The 25,239-nt window shown below is 32.5% G+C and overlaps 1 protein-coding gene across 1 annotated transcript; it reads right to left on the bottom strand.

The window, feature by feature from the left end:
- Nucleotides 1-1,151: 1,151 nt before the first annotated feature.
- Nucleotides 1,152-23,592, bottom strand: LOC127704411 (coiled-coil domain-containing protein 1-like). The gene is made up of 2 exons (XM_052208449.1): nt 22,962-23,592; nt 1,152-1,684 (listed from the first exon to the last, which is right to left on the bottom strand). The coding sequence occupies exons 1-2, from the start codon at nt 23,332-23,334 to the stop codon at nt 1,188-1,190; spliced, it is 870 nt and encodes a 289-aa protein (XP_052064409.1). The 5' UTR covers nt 23,335-23,592; the 3' UTR covers nt 1,152-1,187.
- Nucleotides 23,593-25,239: the final 1,647 nt, after the last annotated feature.

The following is a 25,239-nucleotide window of genomic DNA, read 5'->3' as shown; positions in this document are numbered from 1 at the left end:
ACTAGCGCAGCTGATAGAGAGCTGTTTTATACCTACTTCTTCGAGGAAAGTACCACTACACTTCCAATATTGCAAGTCATTAAACCATGACGATACCGGACATCAAACCCATGCTCAACAGATTTTATTTTTTTTAATTCACTGCTGATTTATAGTTGGAGCACCAAGTAAAACGTAAAGCATTGTGTTCCTTCAACGTTTTCTCTGTACCAGATTTGGTTCAAAACCCGAAACTCTTGCATAGTAAGATATCGCTCTACGTGTTTACCAAATGAATACAATATACTCTACTAAACTAGCTAATGGAGAGAGGTTATACATGTATATCTGCAAGGTCAAGGGAAGCACCACGGCAATTCTTGGTTCAGTTATTCTATAAGTTGGATGTAAAACGAATTCAGTACTCATCCATCCATTGACCTCTACGGATGGAAAAGAGACAATTTGTATTCATGATATATTTCTTACAATGTAAGATTTAACAGAATTTGTTCATAGTAGTACTGTTTATATGTGATCTCTTGTTTATTAACTGCGCATGTTTGGTTTATGCAGCCGGTAGTGTTAAAAGGGTGTGTACCTGTTTATTATTTGCTATGTTTATTGACTATGTATGTTTGGTTTATGCAGCCGATAGTGTTAAAGAGTGTGTACCTGTTTATTATTTGCTATGTTTATTGACCACGCATGTTTGGTTTATGCAGCCGATAGTGTTAAAGAGTGTGTACCTGTTTATTATTTGCTGTGTTTATTGACTACGTCGGTTTGGTTTATGCAGCTAATTGTATTAAAGAGTTGTAACTTTTTATAATTTTTTTTGTAATCTATAGAGTTTGTGTTGAAAAATGAAGAAAAAAAGGACCAACAAAACAAGACTGTGGATATTTGTGTGCTGAATTAGTGTTAGTTAGAGTTGTCTCATTGGCACATTTGCTACAACGTACTTATTTAAAAAAAAAGAAATAGCCTGGTGGGTCTAAGCTGTAGCGTTAAAAATTATAAAAGTAAATTATCTTAACTGCATGCCTCTATAGAAAAAAGATGGTAATATATTTTGTTGTACAAGGGCTTAAATTTTGCCTTGCTAAAGGCAACCTACCGACACACAATACAGGAAAATAATTACTCAGATAAAAAATGAAAGAGTTGAATTTGTGTTTTTAATTTATTTATTTTTGGAATCAACATTAGTTATCATCTCCTTTATCGTCCTTTCTGTCATCAGCCTTGCGGTTGACGATGATCTTATTGTCATCGTCAGTCATATTATCTTTGATTTCATCAGCGATTTCATTCATTACTTCAACTTTATCTTTTACATCATCAATAATTTCATCAATTTCATCAGTTTCGCGGTTGACGATGATCTTATTGTCATCGTCAGTCATATTATCTTTGATTTCATCAGCGATATCATTCATTACTTCAACTTTATCTTTTACGCCATCAATAATTTCATCAATATTATTACTGTCGATCTCGTTACTTTTCACGTCATCACTTATTTGATTTTCCAAAATATTTTCAAATTCATCGTCATCAAAGTCAATGAAATCTTCTTTAACATCATCAGTAGAGTCTTCTAATTTGTTGTCTGAATTATCGTCGTCAGATAAATCTACATCTCCACTGTCAAGATCCCATGGCCCATTTTCAAATTCATCACGCGAAAGCATTCCATCGCCTGGAAAACAAAATGTTGAAAAATATAAATAGATGAAAAAAGAGGCGGAAGATACCAAAGCGAGAATAAAAACTCATAAGTCGAAGAGAGACAGACAAAGTCATGGCAAAAACAAAGAAACCGAAAAAAGACAAACAACAGTCTACGAAACACTAAATAAAAACTAACGATTCAACAAAAGGAACCCCACCAAATTCGGATCATTAACTTACCGTATATGAATAGCTTTTATTATTATAAGTAGTGGTATTGCAATTACATGTATTTAAACATTTAAATTCAGAGTCAACAGGTTAGAAAGCCAAACAAAGACACAAAGGACAGGGCGATAATGGCCTTATGTAGGTCAAATATGGTCCTTAGCCTTTCTCCTTTGACCAATTTTAACTAAGTATCAATCATAAATTACCATATATTAGCTCTGTTACATAAATTTATATATACCCTGCCGAGTACTATTACAGAAATAGCAAAACAGACGTATAATGGAAACGATTTAGATTCAAGGGAATTTCCCGGAGAACGATTCCTGTCCCGTTACATCCCTTCTTGATCTTTGTGTGGCTACCCGTTTAGCATTTATGTCTAACTTGTTAAAAGGTAAAAAAAAATCTATTGTATATTATGTGTGTCGGACTGTCTGGGTCAATTTCATTTACAGCTTTTAAGGAAGAGAAGGTCTGTGGATCAACCGAAAATGCAGGTCACCTTGAATTTTCAACTTGGCATTTTTTAAAGTAAGGAACTACTTTTGGCGATGTATCTTGTTTATTTAGTGGTAATTTCTTTTCATATTAATTTACCATTATTTTAAGAATTCAATAATTATTTTATTCACAAATCACTTTTCAAAAATCATTTATTATTAAATGATAATATTGCGACTTGAAAAAAATACATAATTAGAAAATGCAATAACCTTGCTAAAAATAAACCATCTGAATATTGATATTAATGAGCTGGTCAAATTGTTACAAAGTCTAGATAATGAATAAATGGTGCAATAGTCAAAATATGAAAGGAAAGAAACGTTTTATTTATAGGAAACTTTTATTTCACAAGAAGAACAAAAGATTGTTTTAAATTCTTATCGGCGATTGGAGCATGTTAGTTTCGACATCATTCGTATCTCATTTTGAATGTGTTCATAGCTCTTTTACTTTTGATTAGTTGGCACTTCAAGAATTTGGCATCACTGATATAAACAATAAGGTACATGTATCATGGTTGATTTCCTCTGTCACGATTTGTTTCATAAGGATAAAATGAAAAAAATCAGTTGGGAATAAACGTTATCGCTATTTAGAGAATGAGGTAGACAAGAGAAGAGATAATGCTACACGAACTATTCACGTCATACAATAATTGATATGGAAATGAGGCGTTTAATTTTTTAACTTTTGACTTCAAATTTTTAAAGATCCAAACCAGTGTTATTGAGAGGCTTTTTGATAACTATACATAGTTTATCGATAAAGTAAGAAATGTTTTTGATGCTGAACATTTCTGGTTCAGATGAGTTTGATGCAATATTTCAAATTGTATGTTTGACCTGTCTTCTGTTGCAAAATGTACTGTATTCTTTAGTAACCTCAAGATTAAACCTGTTTGTTGTGTCTTGGGTTACTGTCTCCATGGCGAACGCTGATATAAAAAAAAAATATTTCGGTATCTTGTCATATTACAAGTGGGTCTAGATGGGGTTTACACAATACATGTACTTTATAATGGGTAAAAAGTGCAGAATAAAGGACCAAACATATAAAGAAAAGAGGAAAACTGACATTAAAATTAAAGAATTAAAAAATAAAGGATTCCCCCACCCCCGACCCATCCAGACCCTCATATTTCTGGTCTAGACTACATAATTTCTTGTTGATTGCAAGTCCCCGACTTTTATCATGGCATTAACAACATTGCGAGTATTGTGTTTGTACCGATAGGTTACATTTATTTGTCAATTGAGAAGTTTTCAGTTTAAAGTGGATAACATCTTATGTTACCCGAGTGATGCACAGGTGCTGTTCTTCACCTAGTTTTGGCATCATTTTGATATTTTTTCTCGGTTAATTGCTCTTCAACGTGCTTTATAGTTGCTTTTTTTCCAATATCTGGCAATAAAATCAATTGCCGAGAATAGTTTTACGAAATATGCAATATGTGCAACAAATTGATTTCTGCATGTATATGTGCAACAAATTAATTTCTGCATGTAAATGTGCAACGAAAAATCTGTCCAAATTGCGGTCTTGTTCAATTGTCAGGCATTTATAGTTTGTGATTGTGTTTAAAAATAAGCAATAATTTTGTTAAAATACATGATGCTTTGTTACTGAAAATTTAAGTAAAAATTAAAAATGGTTCTGGACGATGGTCTTTCTTCTATTTAGATATCCATATTGTAAACTGGACCCCTGTTGCGTTCACTTGTCGCTACAAAAACCTTCGGTGCGGAGATTTAGATGGAATGGGGGACCAGTTTCTCCATATTGTATCTAATAACTTAAAAATTCCAAGTTTGTTTATGAAATTAGGAGATAACATAACATAACGAACTAATACATAGTTTATTATATATGATAAAGCATTTAGTTAGTTATTTATTTATCATAATTTACTGTATAAAAGAGTTGAACTCTGCCGAAACAAAACAGAACCTATGACTGCATGCATAGTAATAAGAAGATGTGGTATGAGTGCCAATGAGACAACTCTCCATCCAAGTCAAAATTTATAAAAGTAAACCATTATAGGTCAAAGTACGGTCTTCAACACGGAGCCTTGGCTCACACCGAACAGCAAGCTATAAAGGGCCCCAAAAATTACTAGTGTAAAACCATTCAAACGGGAAAACCAACGGTCTAATCTATATAAAAAACGAGAAACGAGAAACACATATGAACCACATCAACAAACGACAACTACTAAACATCAGATTCCTGACTTAGGACAGGTGCAAACAATTGCAGCGGGTTTAAACGTGAATACACGTACTCCAAGGTGTATGCGTAGACGAAATTGCGATTAACGTCATATGGCAAACATTACATTCATATCAGAGTATAAGTAAAGATTATAACATGCCCTTTTCCATATTGGCCCTGATATCATCCCGAGACTCCCATATCTGCCCGAGGCTTTAGTCGAGGGTCGATATGGGTAGAAGGATATGATACCAGGTGCCAATATGGAAAAGACATGTTATAATCTATTTATCACATATCTAATTTCTGCAGAAAAGAAAAAAAAAACGTCCAATTATAACTATTTAATTAACCACAACAGGTAAAATCTAAAAAAGATTATCACATTGCGTACAAATTTATTGTAACATTTCCCATTATTTATGAATATGGTGATATACAAAAGTGGTAATTTGCCATAGCTAGGGCTAAATCGACAGTAGTTGGTTGGACATTGTTACTATAGTTGCCATAGTAGCAGAATTCTTATAATACAAACACCGTCATTGTAGTTTAGGACGCAATGACATCACGTCATTTAGAATCTGGGCACAATAACCAATAACCACTGTTTTGCCCGGGACAGCTATATACGTAGGACAATTTTGCGGTTATTACATATGCAAAACCCAATGTTTTCGTAACAAATTTGTGATAAAGGTTTTTAGGCGCAATGAAGTGGTAATGCGCTCAAACGTAGTCCGTCAATCAGGACAGTCTCGAACACGTTAGTGTGAGCTTTGAACGGAAGACTGATTACTGGACACCAAATAAACATAAAATTGAGAATGGAAATGTATTGCCAAATGACTATCGGCAATAAACATTATTTCAGTATATAACGAACAACGATTTAGCCAAATTCCGGTTAAACATTTTTACTTTACCTACATTGCAATTACACTAATTGATTTGCTTGTTTATATACCCTTGGGAAAAACATAACGTTATAAAATTATTGACACGAGCAAGTCATTTTTCAAAGATCAAATGAGCTGCATGAATTAAAAGTTGAACGCTTTGAACATGACCCTTTTCGCCTAAAACAATTTACGATGATGAACCACTTTAAACTTAACATGTAGGGAAGAAGGACGCAGGTACTTACAACTTACAAAATACAGAAATGTATTTGTTGCAAATATTGCATATTTCGATAATTTATGTCCATGAATTGATCTTGGATGCAGGAATTTGAGTAAAACAAGGACATATACCCCCGCCCCTCCCTAAAAAATAGCAATCGTTAACGTTAATAAATCATTTTCTAATTGAGAGGGTATGATTAGGCCATTTTTTTAACCCTCAATTGAATTCAAGAATCAAAAAGTAATATAAATCGACCAAATAACATCTTTCAGGGTTTGTTCACAAAACACCACAGTCTTTCGGACATCAGTATTTATATTTTTGATTTTTTTCTTACATATGGGCATTAGGGCTTCAATATTCTTACATTATATAGTGCAAAACAGAAAAAAAAACTGATAAAAGAGCCTCATTTTTAGATTTGGTCATTAATATTTTACTCAGAACGATATTTTGTTACTAAATGTATTTTATAAAGATATAATATTGAGCTGGTGGTCATACATATTTTGACCCAAAATTATGCATGCCATGGCCCTTTTAGGTGCAAGTTTATGACGGCATATTGACATCACAAGTGACAATAAAGTGTCCAGATTATGTTCACCTATTCATTTATCAATATAATATACATGTAGCTGTTATCATACACCCATCTTTATGTTGATCATTGAGTGGTTGTTTCGAATTTAACATTGTTACTGGTATAGATTCGAACCCTGAGACTCGAGAGACAATACAACTGATCGAGAATCTATACTAATCCCCATACACAAAAAAGTCAATCCATTACACCTTTCTTACAGCATTCTTATTCTTCAAGCAATTTTATAACTTTCCGTTATGCAGGTACAGTAAATGATATAAGAACTCATCTTTTCTATAAGTCACGATGCATTTTTGTCAATATTGATGAGATTTATGATTTCCCGTCCTGGCTGTGGATTTTCCTCGTTTCAAATTTACTAAATAACAAAACAGGTAATACTTTGATTTTGTTCATGTCATTTCAAGTTACAGATTATGAGTAAGGTGTTGCAACATTTGCATCCGGAAAATTAGTATCCTTGGCCGAATACGGTTTTCCGTATACAGTGTATTTCTGTTCTGTATTGGAATGGACCCAACACATCCACGGGGCAATCAGTCTTTTACATGCTAATTAGTTCGTATAACGGCTGACTTTATCATAATTGTCAATTAGTAATTATTTTGTATACAAAAAAAAAAGTGACATGATAAAGTATTGCGGAAATTATTGATCCATGAAGAGCTAACCAGTTGATATTATTTGTAATGTTGTTTGTTATTTAATGTTTAGGTATTCAGGGATAATTTTCTATGTTTTCTATGTATTGTGTGCGATTTTGTCCCATGTACATTTACTCCGTATCCTTTCATTTTCTATTATATCTCGTTTATATACCAGCTTTGATAAGTGTTTGGTATGACTATTAATTTTCACTTCTTCGTACTATGAACAACAAAATCATTTATTTTGTAAAAAATATTTCCGTTTTCCATTTAAACTGTATACCTTACAACAAAATTATTTTCATTTACCTGTGTATATTATTGTATTTAGCGACCTTTTTTTTGTTAATAAATATTTATAGAATAACTAATCGAAGAATTCAAATAGAGAAAAATATTCAACAAGTGACCATAAGTCAGGAATCTGATGTTTAGTAGTTGTCGTTTGTTGATGTGGTTCATAAGTGTTTCTCGTTTCTCGTTTTTTTATATAGATTAGACCGTTGGTTTTCGCGTTTGAATGGTTTTACACTAGTCATTTTGGGGGCCCTTTATAGCTTGCTGTTCGGTGTGAGCCAAGGCTCCGTGTTGAAGACCGTACTTTGACCTATAATGGTTTACTTTTACAAATTGTGACTTGGATGGAGAGTTGTCTCATTGGCACTCATACCACATCTTCTTATATCTATAAACTTACAAATGAGGTACTTAAGACATGACATGTTATTGTCATAAGAGTACCCTGCTATGTATTAGACAGCATTAACTCGATTTTAATGTTGTAGCACATGGTACCACTTTGAAAGAAGACATGCCATACTATCCCGATATATCGTTCAACCTCTGAGTCGAAAAGTACATGTCTCTCAGTCGAAAAGTATATGTAGTTTGACACATGGACACTACTTGGTTACCGAAAAAGCAATATATATATACTGTAAACCAACTAACATTAGTGCAAAACAGGAAAAAAAACTGATAAAAGAGCCTCATTTTTAGATTTGGTCATTAATATTTTACTCAGAACGATATTTTGTTAATAAATATTTATAGAATAACTAATCGAAGAATTCAAATAGAGAAAAATATTCAACAAGTGACCGAACAACACATTAATTCACGAATGCGCGTAGCGCATGAGTTAATTATCAGTGTTGTTCGGTCACGAGTTGAATATTTTTCGATATTTGAATTCTTTGATTAGTTATTCTTTTTATTACATTGGCAAATGGTTTTTTTATAAAATTAAAGTAGAAAACGTAAGGAACTATATCTTTTTCAACGCATTCACAATTTGTTTTGATCCGACGTTACCGACGTCTTGACAACGCCTATTGTTGTATGACGTCAGAGGAGTGAAATAACCACGTTTATTTCACAAGTGAAATTATTGGTTTTTATTTCACTGGGAAATCAATGTAATTCATTGCAACCAATGTAATAAATTTTGTTAATAAACGTATTTTATAAAGATATATTAAGCTGGTGGTCATATATATTTTGACCCAAAATTATGCATGCAATGGCCCTTTTAGGTGTAAGTTTATGACGGCATATTGACATCACAAGTGACAATAAAGTGTCCAGATTATGTTCACCTATTCATTCATCAATATAATATAGCTCTTATCATACATTGTACATCCATCTTTATGTTAATCATTGAGTGGTTGTTTCGAATTTAACATTGTTACTGGTATAGATTCGAAGTTAGCTGTATTGGCCCTGAGACTCGAGAGACAATACAACTGATCGAGAATCTATACTTATCCCCATACAGAAAAAATCAAAGTACTGAAGTACTGAACATCGGATGACTGCAAGTTCTTGTAGATGGTCTCAAGCACTTGTCTCAGAAATAAAAATCACATCTCTATACCTGAAAGTGAGTTAATGTACAGATATAATTTTTTTTTTTAGACAAACTCGTGCGTGGATGATAAATAAATTACAGGGAATTCAACCTCACCGTAATAAATATGATATTGAAGTGATACAAATCAGTATACTCTGGTTTGTTGTTACATATTATATTAATATTTGTATATTACAGTTACATGTATATATAATTTTCATCCATTTGTATGTCATTCTATTCTACTATATTAATAATAGTGCAGTGCAAGTGCATGGTGGTCACTCTTCTGTAATAATTCGATTTTTCTAATAGATTGGATTTCAGTAGGCATTCATATTTTCCCGCTAAACTTTCAATCTCCCATGCAGAGTTATCGGTCCTTGAGAAAGAGTGAGGACCGATAACTCTGCATGGGAGATTGCAAACGTCCTAGAGATATTCTTCCGCATGCGTTAACACACATTTTCTGTACGTGTGCATAGATATTAAAGATATTAAATCTCATCAATATTGACAAAAAGGCATCGTGACTTATAGAAAAGATGAGTTCTTATATCATTTACTGTACCTGCATAACGGAAAGTTATAAGATTGCTTGAAGAATAAGAATGCTGCAAGAAAGGTGTAATGAATTGGCTTTTTTACATCGGATGACCGTGAGGGCATTCCGGTGTACTGCTGTCGCCTAGATTTCCATTACATAACTTTCGTGTTGGGATTGTAACCGATCTATAAACATAATAAATACGCGGACATTATCGAGTGCAAAAAAAACACCAATATGTTTATTTGTCCATTTAAAAAGATACGAAAGGTCGGATTTTTCTTTTCAGAATTAAATGTTTTACATTTCACTTTACTTTTTGTTCATTTTGTATTTTTGATTTACGTTTAAGTTACCCGTTTCAATATTGAAAATTATGAACTACATGAAGGTATGTTTTTTTCATCAAATCTAGCATTACTCTAGCTCTTACTTTCATTTAATATTTGCATCCAAATATCAAACGTTTTAATTCTAAGTTAATTAATTTGAACTTTTATTTCTAACAGCTCGATCCTCAAAAATATGTCAGAGCAATGATCCTTTCAAACTTTTTTGTAAAAAGTATAAAGAAAAAAAAACAGATAAAAAATGTTCATGAACAACGAATAAAAATAATCATAGAAATGTTACAATATGTAGCATCTATTGAATTCCAAGAATATCTGTATGTGTGTTAAGTACCATGATTAACTGTTCTTTAATGTTATCTCATTAAACTATTTGCAACTCATAAAATCATATAACCATTATTTTATTGCCCCTTTAAACTTAAAAGCAATATACATCAGTGCTGATGTTCTCGTCTTTCGACTGTTTTTGTTACGCTTTCTCTTTCATAGTTACGTTTTCTCTTTCGTAGTTACGTTTGATATATGAAAGAAAATCATTTATGTCGATTGTTTGACGTGTGGTTTTGCTTGAATGTATACCAAATGCATGTTACAATAGAATATATCACTGACTGACTTTTTTTATGCATCCTAGTTCTAGTTCGGACTCGAAAATCTTAGATATAAAAACCGGCTTACTTACTAGACGTTTTAATGAATCTTCATCACTCAAGTTGAGTGCCAAATGTCTGCACAGCTTAATATAATAAATACATGAATTTGTAGAATCATACAATCAAAAAAGGATCCATTATCAGGGTATCATTTCGAAACCCCAGAATACCGAATAATTTGGGAGAAAGAATACTTTTAAATCTTTATACGATATTTGAGATGCGGTATGATTGCCAATACGACAATTATCCATAGACCAAAAGACAAAGATGTGAACAATTACAGGTTACCATATGGCCTTCAACGATGAGAACAAAACATACCGTACAGTTAGCTATAAAATGCACCGGTATGACAAAATTTGAAACAATTTAAAAGAGAAGACTAACGGTTTTAAAGTACAATCGGTAGATCAATTGTCACGTTATACGTTTATAAAAATAAGGAGTTGTGGTGACAACTATCCACCAATGAAGTGGATGTTAGTAATTATAGGCAACCTTACAGCCTTCAACAAGGAGAAAAACCCCTCCTGTATAGTCGGCTATAAAAGGCCCCGATATGAAAAATATGAAACAATTCAATTGAGAAAACTAACGGCCTAATTTATAACAAACAATTTACGAAAAAAAAAATATGGCAGACATGAAACAACGGCAACCACTGAACTACAGGCTCAGGAATCGGGACATACATTTTTGGGATCTGTAAATGACCGTTATTAGGCAAAAAGTTAATTAACTAAACCGAACTCTGTCCTGATCCGGTCAGGCTAGATGAAAAAAGCTCTATATATATATATAGATCTTTGACAAATATGATAAAGGTTACCATGGAAGTAGCTAAACATTGAGCCATGGTCAGAGTAGTAAAAAACAGATAAAAAATTGTCTAAATTTTCCTGTACAACGGAAAAAAATAATCACAGAAATGTTACTATTATGTAGCATCTATTGAATTCCAAGAATATCTTTGTATGTTAAGTAGCATGATTAAAAAATGTAACTGTTCTTTAATGTTCTCTCATTAATCTGTTTGCAACTCATAAAATCAAATAACCATTATTTTATTGCCCCTTTAAACTTAAAAGCAATATACCATGTATACATCAGTGCTGATGTACTCGTCTTTCTACTGTTTTTGTTACGCTTTCTCTTTCATAGTTACTTTTTCTCTCTCATAGTTACGTTTGATATATGAAAGAAAAGCATTTATGTCGATTGTTTGACGTGTGGTTTTGTTTGAATGTATACCAAATGCTTGTTAAAATAGAATATATCATTGACTTACTTTTTTATGCATCCTAGTTCTAGTTCGGACTCTTAGATATAAAAACCGACTTTCTTACTAGACGCTTTAATGAATCTTCATCACTCAAGTTGAGTGCTAAATGTTTGCAAAGCTTATAATAAATACATGCATCGGAGAACAAACATACAATCAAAGAAAAGTACGAAGGATCCATTACCATAATGACGGTACCATTTCGAAAACCTGGAATACCGAAAATTTTGGAGAAAAAATACTTTTTAATTCTTCACAGTTTACCATGGCCTTCAATGATGAGAATAAAACATATCGTACAGTTAGCTATTAAAGGCCCCGGTATGACGAAATGTGAAACAATTTAAAAGAGAAAACCAACGGCCTGAGCTGAGTAATACTACATTGTACTATAACAATGAACAAAAAAAAATATGACAGACAGCAATCAACGACTACAACTGAATAACATGTTCTAATTGGCTGAAGCATACCAATAAAGCATTTGGTGAGATTCAACATGATGGTATGCGCTAATCCCCTAAACCTGGGATAGTGGTGTGACAACACAACTTAATATAAAACGTTAAAAAATCAGATTGAAGCAGCTTGATTCATCAGATCGGTACTAAGCACAACACAAGTAAAAAAAAAGACAAAAGACAAGAAGTTCCGATCTAAAAGAATTTACAGTTTAGGAAAAATAGTTCAAAGCCAAAATTAAATAAGAAATAAACCATGTTCTCCAGGCACAGTCAGACTACTTACCCACATCTATGAAATGATTTAGAAAAGTATCAAGTTTTAAGTAAGTTGTGTTGACGAAACTCCTGTTACCGCAATACTATAGACGTTTTTAATCAAGAATTGATTTAGAACATAAGATATTTATTATTGTGCAATAAATATATTGAACAAAAAGCTGAAGGAGCATCAATTGTTCACTATAATTTTGAAGACAGTATGACCTTTGTCGTTTTAGAGCATACATATAAAAGAATGGCTTACGGTCAAAGATTTTGATGATTGGCTTCGACCCAACAAAAAGCTTGTAGGGTTCAATTGTCACGTTTTATAATTGTTGGCATACATTTTTATGACCGTTATTATGCCAAAGGTCAATTAACAAAAACGTATATAGAACAGTGACATATATTAATAAGTTTACCATGCCGGACGAAGATAAAAACGTAAAACAAAAATACCAAACTCAAAGGCAAATTCTAAACTAGAGCCTATAAAGAGCCTGTTTAGCTCACATTGGTCTATGTGCATATTCAACAAAGGACACTCTCCAACATTGTAGATAAGAATAGAATTCATGACAAAAATCTCTGTTTTGTTGATCTTGTACTGCTGATAATTTAATCTGTTTAGTTTCTATCTATCTTCTTTAGTTTTTGCTCAAAACACAAAAGAAGGTAAAAAATATCCTCGTTTAAGGGCAAACACTCCTATAAAGAGTGACAGTCTACTAACTTTATCAGCAAAATTTGGCTTGTTAGTTACTCTCGACTTGCTGATCATTTTTTTTATTTAAAGTGTCTATTTATCTATTATAATTTTTATCATATAAGGCAAAACGCAAAAATAAATGGTGAAAATGTTATTAAAGGGCAATAACTCCAATAATGAGTCGGCGGACGATTTCCTCCATATAATCTCAATTGTAGATCTTGTCTTGCTGATCATTTTTTGCCTTATTTAAGTTTCTATCTATCTATTATAATTTTTAAGATATAAGGTGAAAACGCAAATAATCGGTAAAAATCTTCATCAAAGGGCAATAACTCTAATAAGGAGTCGACTGACAATTTCGACCATGCAGACTTATTTGTAGAACTTGTCTTGCTGATCATTTTTGCAATTTAAAGTTTCTCTTTATTTATTATAGTTTTCAAGATAGTAGGCAAAAATAAAAAAAAAATGGTAAAATTTGTCATTTAAGGGCAATAACTCCTATAAGAAGTCGTTTGACAGTTTTGATACATATGGACAATTGGTAGAGCTCAACATTCTGAAAATTTTTGCTCTTGTCAGATTTTCTCTATTTATAACGTTTTTTGAGCCATGTGAGCTAAAAAGGGGAAGTCTACAAAAACTGATAAAACCAAACAATATCAATCAACGGAACAAGTGAAAAACAACTATCATATTCAAGGGGCCTGATGGGTTATTTTCGCTATCGTGATCCGTTTTTCTACAGATTTTTTTTTTTATATATATTCGTGATCCGTGATCATGGAAATTTATTTTCTGTAAATCGTGATTGACAAAAAAGTCAACTCGTGAATCGTGATGAGACCCCCCCCCCCCCCCCCCCCCCAATCAGGCCCCTCATATTCCAAACTTGGTACAGGCATCATAAAGTGATATTTAAAAATCTTAAATAAACGTTAAATTGGTATTGTTTCATACAATTTAGCACTAATATATAAATATCCTCGGAGACATAGTCTACACGGTACATTTTGTACCAACAAAACTTTAAAATTGTTTGCATAAATTAACGTTTGTCACGGGCCTACTCCTAGAATATACCATGATGCATCAGTCCAATATTTAATGCCTTGGAATCTTTGTCTTCCTTAGATCTTATATCTAAGCGGTCGTGCTGAAAGTCTTTTCCGACAAACTGCTTTAACTGCAGGAAATGTACAGTGAAAAATGATTTTGTTCTCCAAAAAAGATATGACGGTCAAAATTGTAATGAAAAACTGCAGAGAAAAGATTGGTTCATGTCTGTCATTTTTGTTTTCGTTAATTGTTTTGTTAGGCCGTTAGTCTTCTCAGTTGAATTGTTTCATATTTGTCATGTCGGGGCCTTTTATAGCCGACTATACGGTATGATTTTTTCTCATTGTTGAAGGCCGTACGGTTGTCTATAATTGCTTACATCCACTTTATTTAAACTTTGGTGGATAAGTTGTCTCATTGACAACCATACCTCATCTCCTTATTTTTATGTACGTTGTTTTAGAACTAACCATGTAATGCAGAACCTACGACATAATGCAGTTATTGGAATTATTTTGCGCCAAAAATAGTGAAGATTATTTTGTACAACCAGCGTTAAATTAATCAGGCAAGGGTTTCTGTATCCAGCTGGTCTGTTCGGCATTCCTAAACTACTACTGCTGCGAACCAACATGCATCCTAAAATTTCATGTAACATCTGATATTATTTATTCTGGTCTGGGTCCTGGTGATAATACAATGCTAAATAAAAATGATCGATGTTAAGCAGTTATTGATTTGACAAACAAAAAGGCAGACATTCTAATATTCACAGAGAGCAGAGGGGACCTGAACTGTAACACATAAGGGAGTGAAAGAAATATTATTAGATTGTGAATACAATACAGATTGGAACAACAAGTTTTTTTTTAGTGTTTTAGGGGTTAAACAATTCTTATCAATATGTTTGTGCTGAAGAAAAGAGGATTAATATATTAAATCCTTGAACACCATCAGAAGTAATCTAATGGGGGTCCAATATTACAAAAAATATTAGAACTGCGGACGGTGGAATCAGGACTATTTACTGGATTAAAATGATTCGGCGCGTGACATTTACGGATTTTGATAGGAAATTTGCGTTTTGTATATGGAAATTTGCGCCTCAATTTTTTGGGACGTATGCTTTTTCTATTTTCGCAACAAAAATATTGATATATCTCAATTAAATATTGATGAAGTTGGCAGATTGCTATTCAAGGTCAAGAAAAACTCTTCAAAAGGACCAATATTACAGGATGAATTGAATAAAATTGTTCATTACAGTGAGCAAGATTTGATTCTGCACCATTTGTTGTTCGTTTACTATGTAATGGCTGCTTAGTCCGTAGTATTCGTGGTAATCGAATAAAAGTCAACGCTGGAGTAATTTTCTATAGAGTTTCAGCCATTTTTTCATCAACAAAAGCAACTTCGACATCGTAATCTGGTAGAAATGATTGCCCGAAAAGTTAATGTTATCACTTTCCTAATTCTAACATTCACTTTTTTACCCCTAAAAAGCTCCTAACGACTGAATTTTTCGACACCATGCTTGTGTGTGATAAAATCCACGTCACTTCAAGAGGAGGGATCATTGTAATAAATTCCAAAAAAAAAATATGAAAAGCCGTTTGTTTAAAAATAGAATTTCGGTCTCAACAATTTGAGAAAGACTTAGGAATCTGATGTTCAGTAGTTGTCGTTTGTTGATGTGGTTCATAAGTGTTTCTCGTTTCTCGTTTTTTATATAGATTAGACCGTTGGTTTTCCCGTTTGAATGGTTTTACACTAGTAATTTTTTGGGGCCCTTTATAGCTTACTGTTCGGTGTGAGCCAAGGCTCCGTGTTGAAGACCGTACTGTGACCTATAATGGTTTACTTTTATAAATTTTGACTTGGATGGAGAGTTGTCTCATTGGCACTCATACCACATCTTCTTATATCTATTAGATAAACAATGATGGTCAAGTTCTACGGATTTTCCAGGCATTAAAATGAACACAAGACGAATATAGTTTCCATTTTTAAATCAACGAATCATATAAAGCTGTTTTAAGAATTTAGGTCAAAATTTGAATTTTCCAACCACAAAGATTCTTCAACATACCATAACCACTGTAAATTAGTCGTACATGTAGTAATTCCGTTTAAAAGTAAAGTTAGTAGATAAAAAGGGCAAATGTCCGGTCAATTTTGTATAGGTGCATCAAAGTTTAAAGCGCAAATGTCCATAGTGTTTTGACCGCACATGTTCTTTCGTGTTGGAGGTAAGAAACGTCTTTTTTATTTATTTTGTGTACTTGACTTGTATTTTTACTTGTAACAAAAATACTGGTTGAGTTTATAGGGCAATATGCATTTGGTATTGATAATATATAGAAAAAACTTAGTACATAAATACTTTATGCAAAACTAATGTTAACTGTAAAGCTGTCTGCTGTCTGTGTATTTATAGTAGACAGTAATTAGATGTCTTAGGTTTTAATATAAAGCATATTAATTTAACAGTCTTATGATATCATGTATATACAACAACATAAAATCTAATTTCAACTTGAGTACAGACAACATTTGCTTGATAAAACAGCAGCTGCCAGAGACCAACAAATCTGTTTTGAATAATTATGCAATAATAATGGGTTCCCGGTAAAAAGGTAAAATTAAAGCAGAAATGGGTTTTTTTCTATTTTTTTAAACGAATAGTCGTCCAAGCATTGCAAAAAATAGCATAGGAAATGAAAATAAAATGTCTTCCAAATTAGTGTGATAGATTATTGGAATCTTATTTTTCATTGGTCAGGAATACTTTTACCATGCACTTAATAACGTTGCTTGCGTTTAGAAATAAACCGAGCTTGAAAAAGAGTTTTTAACAAATAACAAAACCCCGAAAATAACTTTACAAATTTTATCTAATTTCAATTATAGTACAGACATCATTTATTTAGACAGAAACTATTTTCATCTCGATGAAACAGCAGCTTTTAGATATCAAAATATATATGTTATCAATAATGATTATGTGAATAATGATACTGAATTCCTCGTGAGTTCCTTTGTTCAGCAACAATAATACGTACACAAGGTAACCGAATTGTTGCATTAAACGGAAATAAAATTTTGTCAGGTAGTCAGTGTTTAAATTGGCTTTAGGTTTAGGAATGCAATTATCGTAATGTAAATATTTGTGTGGTCGCGTTAATTAAATCATGGGCAAAGGGATGCTTAAGCGGAAATGCCGTGTTATTCGCCCCACCCATAAAAAAAGTGATGTATCATATTGGATTTCAAGACCAATTGATATTTTAGTTACAGATGCTAATTATTTAATGATTCTGCAAATCGGTATATGTCATTTAATCTGTACGGCTCGGTGACCCTACTTGACCCGAACGATGTATATATATATCAATGATTCCAACTTGTTTCAATTTCACTCGTAATATTAACACATTTTTACACGACTTAACAAATTAAAGAAATGACCAAGTTGATGGAAAGTGCTCGAGATTTTTTTGTAGCTTCAGTGAAATAACCATGGAGTCAACTCTTGCAGATAAGGTTTCATATCTTAGTATTATGGTCCGCTGCGCCCACAGAAATAATTTAACATACGAAAAAAATCACAATCATAACTCTTGAAATTAAATCAATCAAATCAGCACATTATTCTATGGTCCAACCTTACACCCCCATATTCAAATATACAAGGTCGAATATCTATGGATCTTGATGATGTTGACCAAAAACAGAAGGTGTGTTGCGAATACCGTGACGGTTGAAATGAGTGTTTCCAAGGTCTAGGTCAATATTTTGTTTGATAAAGACGAATAAAAAGGGCAGGTATAATTTTTTAGCTTTGCTGGCAGTACCCGTAGTTCTAACTGTTATGTGTTTTGATTCATTACTACGTATATATGAAGTTTACATCATCTTACAGTAACACGTTTTCGAACTATCGCACCAACACAATTGGTAAAATCGGGTTTTTTTTAAGGGAGCTACCATTCGATTTTTATGGGGGGCTAGGATGAAAAATTTTGTCCTGCATTTTTTTTTAGTTGTAATCTCTGTCCTGCCTTTTTATTTTTCACTCTATTCGGTCCTGCCTTTTTTTTATTAGTTTATCCTGACTTTTGTTTACATAAATTGTCATCCTGAATTTGTTTTGCCAAGTTGCTCATCCTGCCTTTTTTTACTCAAAACTCCTGTCCTGCCTTTTTTTCAAATTTCATCCTGCTCCACATGTGGCGATAGTAACAAGCAAAAAAAAAAATCTTTTCAATCGTCTTATTGTGTAGGAGTTGGTCAATGATGTCTTTTATTTTCATTTCATTTTCGATAATATTTATTGCGAAAAAGTGGGAGGAGCAAGACACAGTTTCCTCCCCACACTTATGAAAGGGGAGTGCCCCCTTGTCACCGACTTCTACGTAAATGATAAAGATTACGACATGTTCTGTCTCATACATTTACACTATTAATAGCATTTTCGTTATTTACGACGACAGAAATACACTAATGTGAATACCGCAAACGACACAAAGTATAATCAACGAATACCAATCAAATTGCTTTGAAATGCCTTTCCCTAGTAGATAGATGTCAAAAATGTCCCTGCAGGATTACGTAAAACTTGATATACTACTCAGAGAAAGTTTTGCAAAACTTCCTTTGAAATTAATGAGGGTCAAACTTTTAGGGTTAATATATTTGTAGAAAATGTTCAAAATGATCTGAAATGAACGATGTTGAATGGATTAAAAAAGAGAACTAAAAACTTAAAATAAATATTTGGGTGGGGGTGGGGGTAGGGGGAAGTGCCCTCTCAATTTTGTTTTCATAGTTTTTGTTCCTATGTAGTAAATTATTCCCTCAGATTCACCACTTTTGTGCGTTGTATGCTTTCTTCTAGACCATGTTTAAACAGTTATAAAAATTGCGACTTACAATTTTTACCCCTTCCCTCAAAGTTTACGAATAGTGCCGTATTATCTGAAATTAGACCAACACAACTGAGGCACTTTTGATTACACAAATGATTGAAGATTAAGAATCATATTATTTAAAGATAAATTGATATCTTGTTTTACTTCATTTCCAGACAGAAGTAGTGTTGTTAAACCTTTTTTTTAGTAGTATATATTCAAGTCACGATAACATTTTCCAGAAATTACAATTTTGAAAACACTTGATCCAATCCACATTAGGGGAGATACTAAAAAGATTAAAGTCAAGAAACATTCATGATTTCCAAAGAAAATGTTTTTGATGAGGCATGTACCAATGAAAGTATCTGTCTAGAATTCGAATTTTCATCAACTTTTAAAATACTGCCCAATTGCAAAAAAAGTTCCTTTTAACACTGATCAGGTTTTTTGGATACATTCTTGACATGTATGAATGCTTTCGGAAAGTTTCATTTTGAACGTCAACAGTCGTGAAAAAATGAATTATTTTTCTCAAACCTGACGACGTCGCAGATGAATGTAATGTGTTTTAGCTTATTCGAAAAAAACTCATTTGAATTTCAAGTTTTTTGTTGTTGTTTTGTATTTTGTATTATGATGCTATTTTCCACAAAGCTTATACTAAGTAAAATATTCTAAAAACTACAGAATTAGATAATGACTCATTTACAGCATAAGTCATATATGAGGCAACCATTTCCCTATTTCAAATTGAAATTATATCAAAAAGTAGAAAAACATACACCTTTTATTCAATTCTAATATTAAAATCAATATAATTCAGATGGAAAAACTTGATTCGGATTACTTTCATACCTTACATTCTCCTTGATTTCAAACTAACAATTGTTGGCTTAATACCCCACAGGTCCTTTAGGAATGGACCATCCATTTCGAAATATTTTTTATTTTCTTTTTTTTTTTTTTTTTTTTTTTTAAATATTCTTAAATATTTTAACCTATTTTCACATTATAGAAGTGAAAATAGGTTAAAATATTGAAGAATATTTTCAAAAATGAAATAAAATATATATAAAAAGGGGGTTCAATCCCCAAGCGCCTGTGTAATACACTTACACCTTTTAGATAGCTCTTGATAAAATCAAACAGAATTCTAAACTTGCAAGAAACTTGGTCAACACGTGTTTTGCATATTGATGTCTTTGTTTTCTCGTGACAATTTGCACAGCACTTCTAAGTGAAAGGTAAATGGCATTATGTAACTGCTAATTAGATGTTCATGCTGTTTCGTGTTTACGGTTTGCAGTAGAATGTTATTACGTTTCATCAATTTGTAGTAAGACATGCTGGTTTAATCTTTTTACAATATTTCTTTTGCAGTACAGATTAAATTTTTACCACATAATGTTATTCTAAGATTAAAGAATGTATAAAAGTCTGAAACTTATTGCTGATTTTAATTTCTAAACCTGCTAGCACAAATTGTCTGGTGTAATGCAGGTTGCCAAGCGATCTGTTACAAACATGATATTTGAACGCTTATTAATATTGCGTATAATGATTTTCTTTAAGAACTACTTTTTTCATTTTATTTTTTCATCTGTGGAAATGTATATACAATGTACCTCTTGAACGTTTATCTCTTTAAGAAAAATATTTTAGTTAAAGAATAACAACATAATACATTGTAATAATGAATAAAGGATGACATAAAAATAAGGAGATGAGGTATGATTGCCGATGAGACAACTATCTACCGAAGTTCAAATAAAGTAAGCAATTATAGGCAACCGTACGGCCATCAACAATGAGAAAAACCAATACCGTATAGTCGGCTATAAAAGGCCCCGACATGAAAAATATGAAAAAATCAATTGAGAATTCTAACGGCTGTTGGGTATACGTCAATAAAACAACAGCCCAACAACACAAATAACCAAATGACATCCAGAGGTCAACATACCGTTTTCATCAGTGGACAGCGCAGGTGTCTGTACAATATACCAATTTGAAACTTTAACAATAAAAGAACCCTAAAAACGACGTTGTGAATAAATTAACGATATATACTAGTATCAAAGACAGGCTGTCAACACCATAGTCTCCAATTATAAAGAAGAAGACAACTCATTATTATGACACGGGAGAACCACTAACGAAGTTCCTCTCTTGAGTCAGGCACCTGGAGATGTTGAGGGCTATAAAGAGATTTTGGAATCCTAATACTGCTTTTTTGATTTATGATCAAGTTATATAAAAGAATATGCAATTAAAAGCCGTTCTGAAAAAAAACATCTTAACGCAATAATACTAAGATTCCAAAGAGAACAAATGATTCAATTTAGACGTTTAGGTTGTTCAAGCGAACACAGTAGACTATGGCTCCGAAGAGAAAATAATACTACAAAAACATTATGAGAAGAACTGCACTGATTTTCCGCTATTTTTTTTTTTTTTTTCGTTCATTGATGACTTTACTGGAAGACTTTAAATTCACAGTAAAAGTATACGGCGAGGACTGAGGGCAAATATATCTATAAGACTAGGAGAAAGCTGGACAAATTGAATGCCCATAATCAAAAGACGATAGTGAGGATTCGAAAACTGGATCATTTCCATTGTCATTTAGACACAGATATTACATAACGATCGACCAAGCCATGAACTTTAAAAAAGAACGGCTTCAACTTTACTATTAAAAATCCTATTTCAGAAGTTGCATTTTAATCATCCTTTTAATGGTGATAGGAAACACAAGCCCTGGAATATCTAAGCAAGTCAAAGGTTTATACGTCATTTGTAGGTGCGGCTGGAATGTTATCACATAAAAATAAAAACTTCCCAATGGGATAATCTTAATCATCATTGCTGTTGTCGTAAAATTTACGCTTACTGTCAGTTTCTATATGTAACTCAATATATGAAGCATACCTTCATGTACAAGTGGTATTCATAGTTTCAAATTTAACGGGAAAGGTGCAATCATCAACATACTAACCAAGCCAGTAATTATTTAGTCAGAGGACATCATTTATTATTGTATAACGTAATAAATCATCAATTAATGAAAGGATAAAGCTTGTTTTCTTTCATTATGCTTTGAGAAACTCACATATGATGTCTGCTTCATACAAATAAAAGAACAAAGTCGATAGATAGAGGAGCACAGTTTGTTCCGATATAAATGCCAACCACCCTGTTAAAATATTCAACCACAAACACGACCGATTAACACGACCGTATCAAATCCACACTTTCAAATAAAAAATCAATTGTAAAACCGTAACTGGCAATTTGTATGAATTGAGAAAATATCCATGTTAAGCAATCATATGTATAAAAATACTCAGATGAGCATTTAGATTAACTATCGGAAAGCTGATTACATGGAACATTTCTGAGTATCAACACTTAATTAACTTTCACAAACAACTGTTGTCCTCTCTTGTCAGCTATGCAAGAAAATAACAGTGTAAAGTTCGTGCGTCCGAACCGCTGGATTAACCTTCACCAGGAAACGCTCAAGACTATACATTTTAAAGCCAGAATGTGTAATTTCGTAGAAACGTTAGGAACTTTATGACTCAAATTAGCAATATCTAGACTGGTACCCTGTAAATATTTGTATATTTCGAAGGCATACTGAATATTTTACGGAGGGCACCAACCTGAGCAATATCATAAACTGAAAATTTATTACAGGAAAAGCGTGTTTTAAAATACATTTATATATCTACATGCTTTCTGAAAAACATGTTATCATTTTATTGGAAGAACAAGTAACATTGATTTCTTGTAAAATTGCAAAACAATCTTCATTTTTCATTAAAGTTTAATACACGTACAATGAAAATAAAAATATACTTTACCATCATTATCCGCCGCTTTAAAAGCAAAGTTTTCATTTTCTGTGACTCCAATGATGGCGATGAGTTCTCCTTCATCGATGAAATCGTCCTCATTGGAATCGTATTTATCAAATTTACTAGGTATCGATACGGGAACAAATTCGCTAGATTCATCGCTTTTAAGCTCAATCGGATCTTCTGTATTTGAATCCTCGATCACATCTTCTATAGAGTCTGGAATAAGATTGTCACCAAATACATCCAAAACGTCCTCTTTACTGTCTTTCATTTGATCATAAAACTCCTTTTTCGCTCTCAATTCAACGTCTAAAGGCGGTGGCGCCACAACTGGGCAAAGTATAACAAAAGAAATCGCCAAAGTTGCTAATTTCATTTTAAATCTAATCTTTTGAACGAAAATAAATAAACAGTAGCTATATCGGTAAAAACTAAATGTTTTCTACGTGAAGTGGCTGTACGACCGAAGGACTGTTAAATAGTAGTTAAGTAGTATTATATCATCATCGAATAGCTTGTCTTATATCATAAATCAAGTAGCAGTGTGTCATTTCATGATGCTGAAGGCTTTCTCTCAATTTGCGTGCACATGACTTGATAGAGATGAAAGTATTCCGGTAGTATGTTTAGATGCCTTAAGAAAAGTATAATTAATTTTAACACGTGTAACTGATGGTGCGTGATATTTGTATAATAGTTATTACGAAATGTTATACTTTATCATAATTAGTGATAATTTATTTGATCATGATAATTCACATTATACGACCGACTCGTCATCATTAGGCAGTGATAATTTATAATTCTGCTATGATAGTTTATGTTGTACATGCATCAAAGATCGTGATAACCATGTGTGATGGTTTATAAGATCATGAAATGTCGCTGCACAACACTTATTCAAAGTTAATTGTACGCAATGACGTTTAGGAGCGTCAATCGAAAATACATCTTATTATAAACTATAAATATCTAAACATGTATGACCATATTCAGCATACCCTCTTTTTCAGAAAAGTCTTAATTCCACGCTCTTCGTCCCAGTCGACTCTATATGCAAATCTACCTATATATATAGTATTTGATTATTATTAACCCGTTCTTGTCCTGAAAATGCGCGAAATATTTGCCACTGGACGTTACTCAAACAACATTCAATCAATCCATATGTTTGTGGTTTACATGTACTTCAAGTAAACATTTCACGATAGCTTTCAAATATAAAAATAAGGGTATGATTGCCAATGGAGCTATTCACCAGATACCAAAGAACGGGGATGTTAGCAACTACAAGGCACTGGAAGGTTTTCAACAATGAGCAACACCCATACAGGTAACTCAGAAAATGTGTATTATATAAAAGGAATCCACGTAAACTTTTTCTATTTTATGGTATAGCAAGAGCGAAATTACGGTGACCCCATTTTTTCCTTTGATATTCTAAAAGCATTTCACAATAGCTATCTTCTCATATTTTATTTCAAAATTCTATCATTCAGTTTACCTTCTATACACATCATGATGCTTTTTATCTGTATAATCCAAAGAAAATGTGTATTTTTTTTCAAAAGCTGTAGCTTGCAAATAAGCTCAGTGAACTACTAATATTATATTTTTGAACATACCACAATATATACTACATTTTGACAAATATCTATCAATCTTTTATTATGATCCAATACCATCGTGAGCGTTTTTATGATTCCACGTTATTCTGTGTACGTTTGTTTATTTCCCTGATCAGGATGCTTTAATGATTGTTTTTTTTTTATGTTTGATGGACATGATAATCAACAAATAGCCAACATTTTCTATGGAAACCAACAAGGGACATGTTCTCGTAGACTTGTTTATTCATTCTTATGAGGCGGACATCGTACAAGAGCATTTAAACAAATGAAATAAAACTAGCATCTCTTTTAACTTCGTTACTTTATGCAATTTAGAGGAAAATTGAAAGATTGAAGACCATATTTATCTCTTCTTTTCCATGGATTGAAATGAAGAATACATTTACAATAGATACAAGTATACTGTACTATCTACTTTTAACCTTAACTTAGACATAGAAATCGACAGTACAGGTTGGCTAAAACATATACTGGTATCATTTTTTTATCTCCCAGTCAATACGATATTCCTGTATGTTTCCTTTCATGTATTACTTGATATACGGCTATTGTATGCCGGGAAGCTTCTAAACCAAGGGTTCTCAATGATAAATGATTTGGTTTAACTTTTTAGAAAATCTGCGTAAGAGATGACCACGATTATATTCCTT

This window comes from Mytilus californianus, unplaced genomic scaffold, assembly GCF_021869535.1.
Source record: "Mytilus californianus isolate M0D057914Y unplaced genomic scaffold, xbMytCali1.0.p SCAF_1, whole genome shotgun sequence".
NCBI classification, from domain to species: domain Eukaryota; kingdom Metazoa; phylum Mollusca; class Bivalvia; order Mytilida; family Mytilidae; genus Mytilus; species Mytilus californianus.
This window is presented reverse-complemented; position numbering and strand designations above follow the sequence as displayed.